The following is a 14170-nucleotide window of genomic DNA, read 5'->3' as shown; positions in this document are numbered from 1 at the left end:
GATGAGCCCAACAAAACGGTGGTGTAGAGGAAGCCCAGTAACCATGATGTTACGGGTCCTTCAAATTAACCTTCACCACTCAAAGGTTGCGTCCGCCAACCTCATAATCCACCTGGCCAAAGGTGGACATCATATTGTCCTGATTCAAGAACCATGGGTATCACATGGACTTGTGTGCGGACTAAGGACTCAAAAATATAAACTGATGTATGCTCGCAACAAAGGTAATCCTAGAGCGTGCGTACTAATAAGAAAAGGGATAAATGCTTTCATGCTCTCTAATTACAGCGACACCGATCAATTGACCATTAGCCTGGAGTCGGGAAATGAACGGATGTGGCTATCTTCTTGTTACCTCGCACATGACCACGAGGAGCTACCGAGATTAAAATTCAAAGATCTGGTAGCGCAGGCGCAGAAGCTTGGCGCAAAGCTAATTATTGGTGCGGATGTAAATGCGCATCACGAGATATGGGGCAGCACTGATACTAACGCTAGAGGTGAGTGTCTCTTTGATTATCTGATAGGTACTAAACTACAGATTTGCAATAAAGGTAATAAACCTACTTTTGTCATTAGTAATAGACAGGAAGTGTTAGACGCTACTTTTGCTTTTGACTCCGTTATTGACAGAATTAGGAACTGGAAAGTTTTGGAAGAACATTCCTTCTCTGATCATAGATATATCTCGTTTGAGGTTAGCAAAAATCTACCGAATCCTAAGCCTGGTAGAAATATCAGGAAAACAGACTGGGAAAGGTATACAGATTGTATCGGGGTTACCCTAGGAACACGTCCATCAGTGGTACCGCAAAGCATAGAAGGACTAGAAAATTTGGTGCACAAAACTACCTACAACATGAATGCTGCCTTAGCGGAAGCCTGTCCCTTAAGAAGACTGAGGGGTAAACCCAAGCCTAAGTGGTGGACGGTTGAACTAGGCAAGCTTCAAAAAACAAGCAGAAGTGCTTTTAATAAGGCAAAGAAAACACGTCTCGCAGAAGATTGGAAAGATTATAAAGATGCTCTGAAAATCTACAAGAAGGAAATCAGGAAGGCCCAAATCTTGGAAATCCTTTCGTGAAGAGGTTGAGGGGGCAACTGAGACCTCCAGACTTCGTAAGATCTTAGCGGGAAGTCCTCAAAATTGGGAACTGCTACAGAAAAGTGATGGTACGTTCACTACAACCAGTAAAGAGTCCTTAGAACTTTTACTCGACACTCATTTTCCAGGCTGCTCAGACATTACTGGGCATGATATGGAAAATACAGTACACTGTCGTGAAGTCAGAATAGATGCTATATCTGAGGATCGGCTCTTATGGGCGATTGAAAGTTTCAAACCCTTTAAATCACCGGGTCCAGATGGCATTTACCCAGTGGAACTGCAAAAGACCGCCGGATATCTAGCACACTGGCTGCTAGCAATCTTCAAAGGTTGCTTTCTCTACGGTCATATACCTCTTAAGTGGAGACAAGTCAAAATTGTTTTCATCCCAAAAGCGGGTAAAAACTCACATACCCATCCAAAAGACTTAAGACCGATATCTCTTTCTTCCTTCCTATTGAAAACTTTGGAGAGGTTGATAGAATTTCATTTAAGCCTAACTATAGATAGAAATCGGCGGCCGCCGTAGCCGAATGGGTTGGTGCGTGATTACCATTCGGAATTCACCGAGAGGTCGTTAGTTCGAATCTCGGTGAAGGCAAAATTAATAAAAACATTTTTCTAATAGCGGTCGCCCCTCGGCAGGCAATGGCAAACCTCCGAGTGTATTTCTGCCATGAAAAAGCTCCTCATAAAAATATCTGCCGTTCGGAGTCGGCTTGAAACTGTAGGTCCCTCCATTTGTGGAACAACATCAAGACGCACACCACAAATAGGAGGAGGAGCTCGGCCAAACACCTAACAGAAGTGTACGCGCCAATTATTTATTTTATTTTTTTTTATAGATAGAAATCTTATCTCTACGTCACAACATGCCTACACGAAAGGGAAATCGGTAGAGACGGCTCTACATAACCTTATTTACACGGCAGAGAGTTCACTGCACAAACAGGAATTTACTTTAGCCGCTTTCCTTGATATTGAAGGGGCCTTTAACAATGTCGAAGGGGGGGCAATTACTGCAGCACTCACTGATCTTGGGGTAGAACCGGGCTTGGTAGGCTTCATTGGCAAAATGCTAAATAGCAGAATCATTGAAGCGGAACTAGGAGAATCGGTGCTCAGGAGATTGGTAAGCAGAGGTACACCGCAAGGCGGAGTCCTCTCACCGTTTCTATGGAACGCAGTTGTAAATAAACTTCTGTTAATACTGGAATCGGTGGGCTGTAAGGTGATAGCTTACGCCGATGATGTTGTCATTGCTGTCTCTGGTAAATTTGTATCTACATTAAGAGACCTAATACAAAATGCTCTAGAAATACTTTCTAGGTGGGCAGGAAAGTGTGGTCTAGGAGTCAACCCAGACAAAACACAACTTATATTGTTCACTAGGAAACACAAAATCCCTCAACTAAGTCCAATTATGCTCAAGGGGGAAGCTCTTGTGATTTCGGAAGAAACCAAGTACTTGGGACTAATCATAGATAGGAAACTGACTTGGAAGTCAAACATCTTAGAAAGAGTAAGGAAAGCGAACCTAGCTTTTTATGCCTGTAAGAGAGCTTTAGGTAAGACCTGGGGAATTAAACCTAAGGTTGCTCATTGGCTTTACACTGCTGTCGTCAGACCCATTCTTCTATATGGAAATGTTGTCTGGTGGTGTGCTATGCAGAAAAAAACCTATTCTAATTTATTGAATAAGGTGCAGAGATCAGCGGAATTAGCAATATGTGGCGTCATGAAAACCACGCCATCCGTGGCTTTGGATATCATACTACATCTGCCACCCCTAGATCTCTTCTGCAAATACTTAGCGGCCTGCTCCGCTGTAAGGCTCAAAGCGAGCTCACAATGGAAGACTGTCACACAGGGACATTCGACCATCTTAGACTCCTACACGGATATACCCAGTGACTGCGATTATCATCCTCCCATTCTCTGCTTCGAAAGGAATTTCCTAATGAAAATCCCTTCTAGACTGGAATGGTTTGAAGAAGATCCAACACCCAACACACCCGTTAAGATCTACACGGACGGGTCTAAAATGGATACCGGTGTAGGATCAGGGTTATTTTGCGAAGAGCTTTCTATTATTGAATCCTTTAAACTACCGGATCACTGTAGTGTCTTTCAAGCGGAAATAAACGCTATTCATGAAGCCTTAAAATGGCTAAAGATAAACAGAATATCATCAACGGATATCTGCATTCTATCAGACAGCCAAGCTGCCCTACGAGCCCTGGATGCATTCCAAACAACATCAAGGAGTGTCTTACGTTGTCGCCAATCTCTAAATGAGATGGCCAAACAATATCGTATAATATTATGCTGGGTCCCAGGCCACAGAGATATACCAGGGAACTGTAGGGCAGACCAACTTGCAAGAGAAGGTACCTGTATGCCAGACATAAGCAATTGTACGGAGATACCTCTCGCAACTTGTAAGCTTCTCATTAAGGACGCACTAATCAATTCTGCAAATCAGAGATGGATTAGCGCTAACACCTGCGAAATTGCTAGGCAAACATGGCCAAGGCTAAATTTACGTCTGTCCAAGAGCATTATAAAACTGAATAGACTTCAAATCAGGACCTTAGTAGGGGCCCTCACAGGACATTGTCTCATAGGAAATCATGCAAAGAGATTAGGCGTTTACACGCATGATTTCTGTCGTAGCTGCAGAAATGAGGAGGAGTTGGAAACAATTCAACACCTTTTTTGCACATGCCCAGCTCTAGCCAGAAGCAGGAACCGATTTTTAAAATCCTACTTCTTAACGAATATAGATAATCTATACATTTTAGGTATCAACAACCTTTTACGCTTTGTCAAAAGCTCAGGATGGTTTAATATGGAGAGGGAAATGTAGCTCAGCCCCCGCGGCTTCACAACGGTCCCATTTCGTGGTCTAAGTGGCATCGTTGTCTCTATGTGCGATGCGGCTGCCAAACCTAACCTAACCTAGTCCGTTTAAAACTTCGGTAGTACATCCTTTGTTAAATTTTAACTCCTTTTTGAGTCGATGAATAATTTTCACATTGACTTGAGAATTGCCAGATATATTTTGTGGGATTCCAACACTACCCCTTCCCGAGAGTGATGTGATACGCTGAGGTCGCTTGGATACGACGAAGTAAGTATGATACAAGGAACAATAACAGGTCACAAATATAATTGTACAGATAGTACCTACAACAACCACCATATCCTATTGTTGCTTGATACTCATTATAGCAACTAACATTGGAAAAAAAGGTAATTTTAGAAGAAATCGATGTTGTGGAAAAGAAGCAGCAAAGAAATTCATCACTGTTTTCTTATCTTGAATTTGGGCCAATCTCACTGGATGAGGGAGAAATTCCAATCGATTCCACTCTTTTCTTTTCTTTTTCTTTTCTGACTCTACGTTGTTAATTTCAGCTACAATGGCCTTTGATGACTTAAAAGACGACTTCTTGGCAAGAGTCACAATTAAATTATCGGTAGTGCAAGTCGTACATTAAGTACATTTTATACGCAGATGAAGCCGCGCGCACCAGGTAGTTTAGTAACAAACTAATAAAAAAAAACCTTTTCTGGGCTAAAGAAAAAGTTTATGTTACGTTATTACACCCGGAAAATTCTCAAAAGGTATTTGTGCAAGACAGAGTAATATCACCCTCCCCTCCTTGAACTCGCTGAAATCGCTTATCCTGCAATCGCTGGATGCCCGCATTATTTTGCATTGCTGCACACTTCTTTAGCCATCCAAATAACATGTGCCAATTGATTGGGCGTCGAGTGGAGATGCAATATATAAATACACGATCGTCAGTGGCTTTTTGGCCATAGGACCACTTTTAATGTGCATCCCACAGTGGAGCTTTCAAAAATGTCCAGCGGGAAAAACTTTGCCTGAGCATGTTTCGAATTAAAGCTAAACTATCTTCATTTACAAGACGAAAAATTCGGTGTTTACGAGCCGAGTTCTGTTCTGAGTTTTTATTCATTGTCATAGTATGTCTTTATGGTCTACTATACACTAGCCTTATAAAATATACTGCAAAGGTGTGTTAAAAATGAATAAATGAACGAGTGATTCCGATTTTCTAATCCTTTTAGTACACTAAATTTCAAATTATCAACTTCAACTCTAGCGGTCTTCCACTGACTGTGTACTGTGCACTGCAAAAAAGCAAAAAAATTAAGCAACTTCCTTTCGAAAAAGTTATTAACGATGAAGGCTAAATAACTATATGTGTAATTGAATTTCGAGTTCGATTTCCAACTCAAATTGTGCAATGTATGACTAATAGTAGCTAATTCAATGAAGCTCGGCATTCTTAATCAACCTTTTGGTCTCTGCAACTAACTCATTGCTTCCTGCATTTCCTCACCTCCCTTGAATGTAAAAAAGCATTTATGACATACAACCATATATAATATGTGTACATATTTTGTCTTTGTCATCAATTAAATTCATACAAATTGGCTGACGCGGCTGAGCGATCGACCAGGAAAATGTTTTCGATCTACAAATAAATGCACAAAAACATATTATATATTCCAATTTAGTTTATATTATTAAATATGCATGTGCATGCGCATTAGGGTCAGTCTGCCAGATTTAGTGATGGTGTTTTTATTCTCGAATTTATTTCAATATTATCGTTGCAAACTGCGGACTGGTCGGTAGAGGTATCAAGTACGTTGTTGAGTGCTGTCGAGAAATGCTCTTTCCACCGACGCAGTTGCTCTTTTTCAGTAATTAGGATGTTACCATTCAGATATTTTGTAAGCTGCTCAGCAACAGCACCACCAACTTTTCGGTAATATTAAATAGCGATCGGGAAGTTTTCCATTACTGTAAGATAATACGTACGAGGGTGAATTGATAAGTCTTTAGAATGAAAAACTAGACATTGGTTTTTTAACAAAAAATTGATTTATTTTTCAACATAATCTCATTTTAAGTCAATACATTTTTTCCAACGCTTTTCTAACATATTTATTCCTTCTCCAAAATAAGTTGTTGACAAATGATATTTAAAATTTGTAATAAGTAAAATTACAACCCTGCTTGTGAACCAAAGTTGCGCACTCATTCTTCTTCGTTCTATTCTATTTTTCATTTGCATACGATCAGCCGAGGAAGAAGGGGTGCAAAACTGCGGTAAGTTTCTATATTGTATTAAAATACATAATGTACAATATTGAATTAAATTTCAGAATAAACCGTTCTTTGCCATTGAGTTAGTAGCAAACCCCTTTCATCTCATCGTAGCCGCGACATCTTTATTCGCAATTTTGATTATTTGCGATTAACTGCGTATTTTTCCCTGCCGTAAAAGAGTGAAAGTTTGGGGCCGTTTAAATGAATGATCCGGAGGAAACCATAGAAAAACGCCGCAGTCCTCGGCTCAACAAATTAGAACCAGAGTCAGGTGAAGTTCAGCCTAATTCCACCGCCATCATAATCGACGCCGCCTCCGCCGCCACCACGCATACCAACGCCACAACTGCTGCCAGCACGTATACAAACGTCACAAATACCGCCCTCTCATCAGAATCCGTAAGTTTAAGATTGGAAATGAAGAATCAAATCGCCACTCTTCAAAGACAACTAGAAGAAGCACAGGTAAGATTAAGTGAACAAAACCGCCACTGCCAAAGGCTAGAGATTGCTTTGCGTAGCTCAGGTCATTTAGATAGTGCTACATCCACCGCCACGACAACAACAATACCCGTCGTTGCGTCATCGTTAGCACCCGCTATAGGTGCTCCGTTATATGAATTCCCAAATTTTTCATGTACTTCACGTATGCAAAAATTGTCGGTTAACGCAACAACAAATAACATCACGCCATCGACCATAAACAGTTATGCACATTTTGCGACGTCGACTATCACGAGCAGCGCTGCCATGCTGCCAGGCCAGCAAGCCGCTGAAAACGGTGGTAGTTTTTTTTCGCTGCCGTCGTTAACTGCGAGCGCCGTCTTTGCGCCAACGTATTCAATAAAGGGACAAACACACGCTACACTAGGTAATTCTGGCGTGCCGTTTACATCGTCGTCGATAATTTCGCCCCCTGTTTTTAATAATTATAACAGTATTGTTCATGGTCCTATGCCAACAAATGACTTAAACAATTTTTCATTTTTAAACAATTCTGCAACAGTACCACGGAAGTTGCAAGATTTACCCGAATTTAGCGGCGAGCCAGAAGACTGGCCAATTTTTTATACAGCCTACGTCCAATCGACTTCAATGTACAACTACACTAATCTGGAAAACAATCAACGGTTGCAGAAAGCTGTTAAAAGAGAAGCGCGGGAAGTGATTAAATCGCTTTTAATTCATCCAGACAACGCCAGCGCCGCCATAGAGCAACTCCGTTTTCGCTTTGGCCGACCCGAACAATTAATTCAGAGTCAGCTACGTCAAGCGAGGGATTTGCCTAATATTTCGGAGAATGCATTGTCCAAACTGGTACCCTTTGCCACTAAAGTGAGAAACCTAGCAACATTCTTACAGTCAGCGAATGGACAACAACACATCGCCAATCCTACGCTATTAGAGGAACTATTAGCTAAGCTTCCTATGAGTAAGAAACTGGAGTGGGCCAGAGTCGCCGCCTCAATACAGCCGTATCCGACAATTGTACATTTTAGCGCTTGGGTAAGTGAACTTGCTAATCTGATATGTACAGTGCAAGACATCGACAATAAAGATCAAAAGCGTCGTGCGGTGTTACATACATCCGAAAAACAGTGTCCAGGTTATGCAGGTGTAACTCCCGTTAAGTGTCCATTATGCCAGGAGCAACATAAACTGCAAGATTGCCGTCGTTTTTTAAATGCTGCAGTGTCTAATAGATGGGAGTTCGCGAAGAAACATCGCGCTTGTTTTTCATGCTTGAACGTGGGCCATAACACGCGTAACTGTCGCCGTAAAAAGCTTTGTTTAGAAGAAGGATGCCAGCGTAGACACCACAGTTTATTGCACGAGGCCAATGCTATTACGCCGACCTTAAGTTTATTAAAGGAAGAACAAGGTGACGTACGAGGAAACGTGTTGAGCTGCGCAAACGTTAGCAGCACTAAGCCCAAGCTGCTCTTTCGTGTGCTGCCGGTAACCTTGTATGGCGATAATAAGCGCATCGATACGTACGCCCTATTGGATGAAGGTTCTTCAATTACGATGTTAGACAGTGATTTGGCCAAGGAGTTGGGAATACGCGGCCGTCGACATTCGTTAGATATACAATGGTTTGGAGGAAGAACAGCCCAAGAGTCGACTGAGGTTTTCAATATTGAAATTAGCGGTGTTGGTAAAAATAAGCGCTACCTACTGCGCGACGTGTATACCGTAGCTAATCTAGGTTTGCCCATGCAGAGTTTAAGTCATGATGATTTAAAGAGCAGTGACAAATCAATTTCGTCTCTGCCTCTCCAGCCATATTTTGATGCTGTGCCTCAACTTTTAATTGGAATCGATCATGCACACTTAGGCTTGCCGATTGACATAAAAGGGATTAGTGAGCAAGGTCCGTACGCTTGCAACACTAAACTAGGGTGGGTAGTTTTTGGTCCAACCAGTCGTGCGTCGTTAGCAAGCCGCTCTTGTCTTTTTTTACGTACCCAAGAAATGCAAGAAGAAGAAGACATGCGTCAACTTGTGTTCGACTATTTCAATATTGAAAGTCTTGGCGTTAGATCTTCGCCACCTGTCGAAAGCAATGATGACGTCAGAGCTAAGACGTTACTTGAAGGCACAACTAAACGAGTGGGAGGTCGATTTCAAACAGGGCTATTATGGAAGGACGACAGCATACAACTGCCCGATAATTATACGGCTGCTCTACATAGGCTTGAAGGGATTGAGAGAAAGATGAAACGCGACGAAACGTTCGCAACCGCGTACAAAGAGATCTTTGATGGGTACCTAAGTAAAGGCTATGCTCGAAAGCTTACGCCCAAGAAATCGAGTATGACTTCATCCAGGAAATGGTACCTCCCACACTTCGGTGTCGTCAACCCAAATAAACCTCAAAAATTACGCCTTGTTTTTGACGCAGCGTCTCGATTTGAAGGGGTATCTCTGAACTCCAAGTTATTGAAGGGACCACAGCTCTACATATCACTACCTTCGATTTTATTTAATTTTAGAACGCGTGCAGTTGCAGTTTGCGGAGATATTAAAGAAATGTTCCACCAGGTAGCTATACAGCCAGTAGACAGGTGTGCACAGCGTTTTCTTTGGCGTGATGGCGAAAATACTAAGCCACCTGAGGAGTACGAGATGCGAGTGATGATTTTCGGCGCCGCGTGCTCGCCTTGCTCGGCGCAATATGTCATGAGGCTGAACGCCAAGGAGCACCACGAAAGTCATCCTCGTGCAATTAAAGCTATTTTTGATCATCATTATATTGATGATTTTGTTGACAGTTTTGATGGAATTGAAGAGGCCGTAGATATCTCAAAGCAGGTTCGAGACATTCACAGCGATGGTGGATTCGAGTTACGTGGATTCGTATCGAACTCAGAGAAGGTAGTTAAAGAATTAAATGGTAGTACGGCAACGAAACAGATCGCAGTCGCTGAGAGCACAGAGAAGGTTCTTGGGTTATATTGGGAGTCAGCAACTGATAATTTTAAATTCAACCTGAAGTTCCATCGCATTGAACAAGCAGTAATCACAGGCGAAAGGAGTCCCACAAAAAGGGAACTTCTTAGTATTATTATGTCAATATTCGACCCGTTGGGATTTTTAAGTCACTTTACTGTTGCAGCCAAATCTCTTATGCGTGAAGTATGGCGTCGTGATGTCCGTTGGGATGAGCCCATCCCAAATGATGTGAATATAATATGGGAAAGGTGGCGCCAGCAGATGCACAAAGTAGCGGGATTTCGTGTGCCGCGATTCTACTTCCCACATGGTGCGCCTTCGGATTTGGAGCTGCATGTGTTCGTTGACGCTAGCGAAGAGGCCTTCGCTGCTGTCGCCTACTGGAGGTCAAGAGAGTCGACTGGTGAAGTTGGTGTTACGTTAGTTTGTGCGAAGACGAAGTGCGCTCCACTGAAGGCCGTAACCATTCCACGCCTGGAATTGCAAGCAGCCGTCCTGGGTGTACGTTTACGGAAATTGATATTGGAAAATCACCAAATACGCCCTGAACGATGCTTCTTATGGAGCGACTCCAGAACTATCTTGAAGTGGATTGGAAGCGAACATCGATGCTACAAACCGTATGTGGCGCACCGCGTTGCAGAGATTTTAGACGGGAGTGAAGTTCGCGAATGGCGATGGGTGCCAACGAAAGACAATGCAGCCGATGACGCGACAAGAAGCCATGGGAGTGTTGATTTCTCACTAAAATCTCGCTGGCTACAGGGACCGAATTTTCTGAGACGCGATGAAGAGACGTGGCCTGCTGAAGAAAGCATCAGCAAGATCTTTGTGGAAGCAGATGAAGAGCTCCGTTCTAAATTTTCTTTAATTGCCAACAACTATATTTTTATAGATTACAATCGTTTCTCAAATTTACTTAGATTAAAAAGAGCAGTAGCGTGGGTGCTTCGATTCATAAACCGCTGCCGTAAACGGGAGCTAAAACATCTGGAATATGGACTTACTGCTGTTGAACTGGAAGCCGCGGAGCACCTATTATGCCTACGCGTTCAATCGGAATCATTTACTTCAGAACGCAACAGTATCGAAATTGGTAAAGCCATTCCAAATGACAGCGCATTAAAGCAACTTTCGCCATATCTGGACGACAGGGGGCTACTTCGTGTACAAGGGCGCATAGATGCAGCTAGCTTCTTACCGTATAAGATCAGAAGACCGATCATACTGCCGTATGGACATATATTTACGCATCTGGTCGTTAATTATCACCATTGCACAATGAAGCACCAGAATCACGAGGCGACTATAAGCAATATACGTCAGAAATACTGGATTCCCCGAATAAGGCAAATGCTACGACGTGTAATAGCCGGATGTAAATATTGTCAAGTCAGGAAGACAGAACCTCACGCGCCTATGATGGGTCCTCTACCAGAGGATCGTTTGAAGCCCTATGTACGACCATTTACTTATACGGGACTGGACTATTTTGGGCCTATTTCGGTTACTATCGGGCGGCGAACTGAAAAGCGTTGGGTCGCGTTGTTTACGTGCCTCACCGTGCGCGCAATCCACCTGGAAATCGCCCACGACTTATCAACGGATTCCTGTATAATAGTTATGCGCAACTTCATGAATCGGAGAGGGGTTCCAACACGTCTACGATCTGACAATGGGAAAAACTTCATCGGGGCCAACGAAGAAGCGAAACGTTTTCCTGATGTTTTTGACACTGAGCGAATACAAAATGAATTGTCAACCAAGGGAGTTGAATGGTTCTTCAACTGCCCCGCCAATCCATCTGAAGGAGGAATTTGGGAAAGAATGGTGCAGAGCGTTAAAAGGGTTCTTCGACATTCATTAAAAGAAAAAGCGCCACGTGAGCATGTCTTACAAAGCTTTCTGATAGAAGCGGAAAACATAGTAAACTCACGTCCATTGACGCATCTGCCCATCTCTCCCGACGAAGACGAGCCATTAACGCCTAACCACTTCCTGATTGGCGTGGGTAATATCCCTAAAACTCCAACGGCCAACTCTCCTGGTGAAAACATACCTTTATTACGCAAGCAATGGCTCATTGCACGAAGCCTAAGAGATGCATTTTGGAAGCGATGGGTACTGGAGTATCTACCAACGCTAACCCGAAGAGTTAAGTGGTGTGAACGAACCGCGCCTCTTAAAGAGGGTGATGTAGTATTTATTTGCGATCCGAATGTGCCAAGGATTCAGTGGCGACGTGGTATTGTTGAGCGTGTGTACACTGGCGCAGATGGTGTGGCTCGGCGTGCGGACGTGCGTACGGTTGGTGGACTTCTGCAACGAGCGGTATCTAAATTGGCAGCCCTGGATCTGGAAAGTGGTGAAGCTGATCGCTCCACGGGGGTGGGGGTGTTGACAAATGATATTTAAAATTTGTAATAAGTAAAATTACAACCCTGCTTGTGAACCAAAGTTGCGCACTCATTCTTCTTCGTTCTATTCTATTTTTCATTTGCATACGATCAGTCGAGGAAGAAGGGGTGCAAAACTGCGGTAAGTTTCTATATTGTATTAAAATACATAATGTACAATATTGAATTAAATTTCAGAATAAACCGTTCTTTGCCATTGAGTTAGTAGCAAACCCCTTTCATCTCATCGTAGCCGCGACATAAGTTTTTTCAAAACCTTCAAAATAAGCACTATTTGACACAAATCTTTTTCCGCCGAGCCATTTTTTCATATTTGGAAAAAGGAAAAACTCACTGGGAGCTAAATCTGGCGAATATGGCGGATGAGGGAGCAATTCATAGCCTAACTCATTTATTTTTTCCTGCGTTTCCAAGATGAATGTGAAGGAGCGTTATCATGATGAAAGAGGATTTTCTTCTTCTTCAAATGTGGCCGTTTTTGCTTAATATTTTGGTCCAATGTATCCAACAAAGATTAACAATATTCAGCTGTGATGGTTTTACCCTTTTCTAGATAATCTATGAAAATTATACCTTGTGCATCACAAAAAATAGATGCCATAACCTTACCAGCCGATGCAACAACCTTTGCCTTCTTTGGAGCACTTGAGCCACGTTCTACCCATTGTTTGGACTGTTCTTTAGACTCTGGTGCATAGTGGTGGATCCACGTTTCATCCATCGTTATGAAACGATGCAAAAATTCAGATGGATTTCTGTTAAACATGTCTAAACCAACTTTTGAAGTCGACATTCGGTTCATTTTTTGCAGAGGAGTTAGCAAACGCGGCACCCATCTTGCTGAAAGCTTTTTCATACCCAATTCATCATGTATTATGTTATGCACACGTTCATAACTAATGTTCACAATGTCAGCAATCTCTCTCAATTTAATTCTTCGATCTTGTGTGACAATTTTGTACACTTTTTCCACCGTTTCTGGAGTCGTTACCTCTTTTGGCCTCCCAGAGCGTGGCTCATCTTTGGTGCTTATCCGACCACGTTTAAACTCGTTTACCCAATTGTAAACTGTTGCATTTGAGGGCGCATGTTCCCCTAATACTGTCTGCAACTCCTCAATAATTTGTTTCTGGTTTAAACCTTTCAAATGAAAGTACATTATAACAGCACGAAGTTCACTTTTTTCCATTTTTAATAAAAATACAATAGTGTTTTGCGAAAATAATTCTCAAAAAAGTACCGTTTGACCATATGTTATGAAATTTTGACAGCTCGCTTTTGACAGTTCACTTTTAACGATCACAATAATTAAGTAAATTAATGGCCGATAGATGTCGCAATTCTAAAGACTTATCAATCCACCCTCGTATGTCAAAGCAACCCTGGAATGAAATTACTGCTTTTTTCGAGCAAACATTTTTGGAAAGTTTTGAAAAAGCACAGGATATAATATCCTTCATGTCCTAAAACAAACTACGAAAATATGGTAAAATTATTTAGTTCACTTATTCTCAACATATTTTTTTTTTATTGGATTCATCAGATATTAACGTTTTTTTTTTTTAAATTCAAAAAATAGATTATAGACAAAGTAGAAATATTTATTCTACAAAACATAAAACTAAACTAACAAAACTCTAAAATTTTTAACTTTTATCATTTTATATACTTTTATCATTTTTTGAATGAGAATTATTTTTTCTGATAAAACAATGGTTCACAAAATTTGATTTGGATCCTAGATATGAATGAGGAACCACTTTTTGTGTTTGGCTGAATGACTCGATTTTCGGAAACAGTGAACGATTCTACATAGTGGCATCCGGGATCCATTGTTGTTGTAAGCTAATGATATTGATGTACAACAAATTGGCTTGGAAGAACGCGTTCAGGTTTTTTAAAAAAGATATTACATAATTACGGTACAAAGTACTGTCCGGCGTTAGCCTCTACTTGATCCCATATTTTGTGTAGTGCACGAATACCAACGCGAAAAAACTCGTGGCCTTTTGAGGTGATCCATTCTTTGACTAGTTC

General features: G+C 41.8%; 1 protein-coding gene across 1 annotated transcript; it reads left to right on the top strand.

Moving 5' to 3' along the window:
- Positions 1 to 6461: 6461 nt before the first annotated feature.
- LOC128867122 (uncharacterized) lies at positions 6462 to 12131 on the top strand. The gene is made up of 2 exons (XM_054108222.1): positions 6462 to 10569; positions 10612 to 12131. The coding sequence occupies exons 1-2, from the start codon at positions 6462 to 6464 to the stop codon at positions 12129 to 12131; spliced, it is 5628 nt and encodes a 1875-aa protein (XP_053964197.1).
- The last annotated feature ends 2039 nt before the right edge of the window (positions 12132 to 14170 follow it).

The sequence above is a fragment of the Anastrepha ludens genome, chromosome 6 (genome assembly GCF_028408465.1).
Source record: "Anastrepha ludens isolate Willacy chromosome 6, idAnaLude1.1, whole genome shotgun sequence".
Classification (NCBI taxonomy): Eukaryota; Metazoa; Arthropoda; class Insecta; order Diptera; family Tephritidae; genus Anastrepha; species Anastrepha ludens.
The sequence above is the reverse complement of the archived record's forward strand: the minus strand, read 5'-3'. Positions and strand labels throughout refer to the sequence as shown.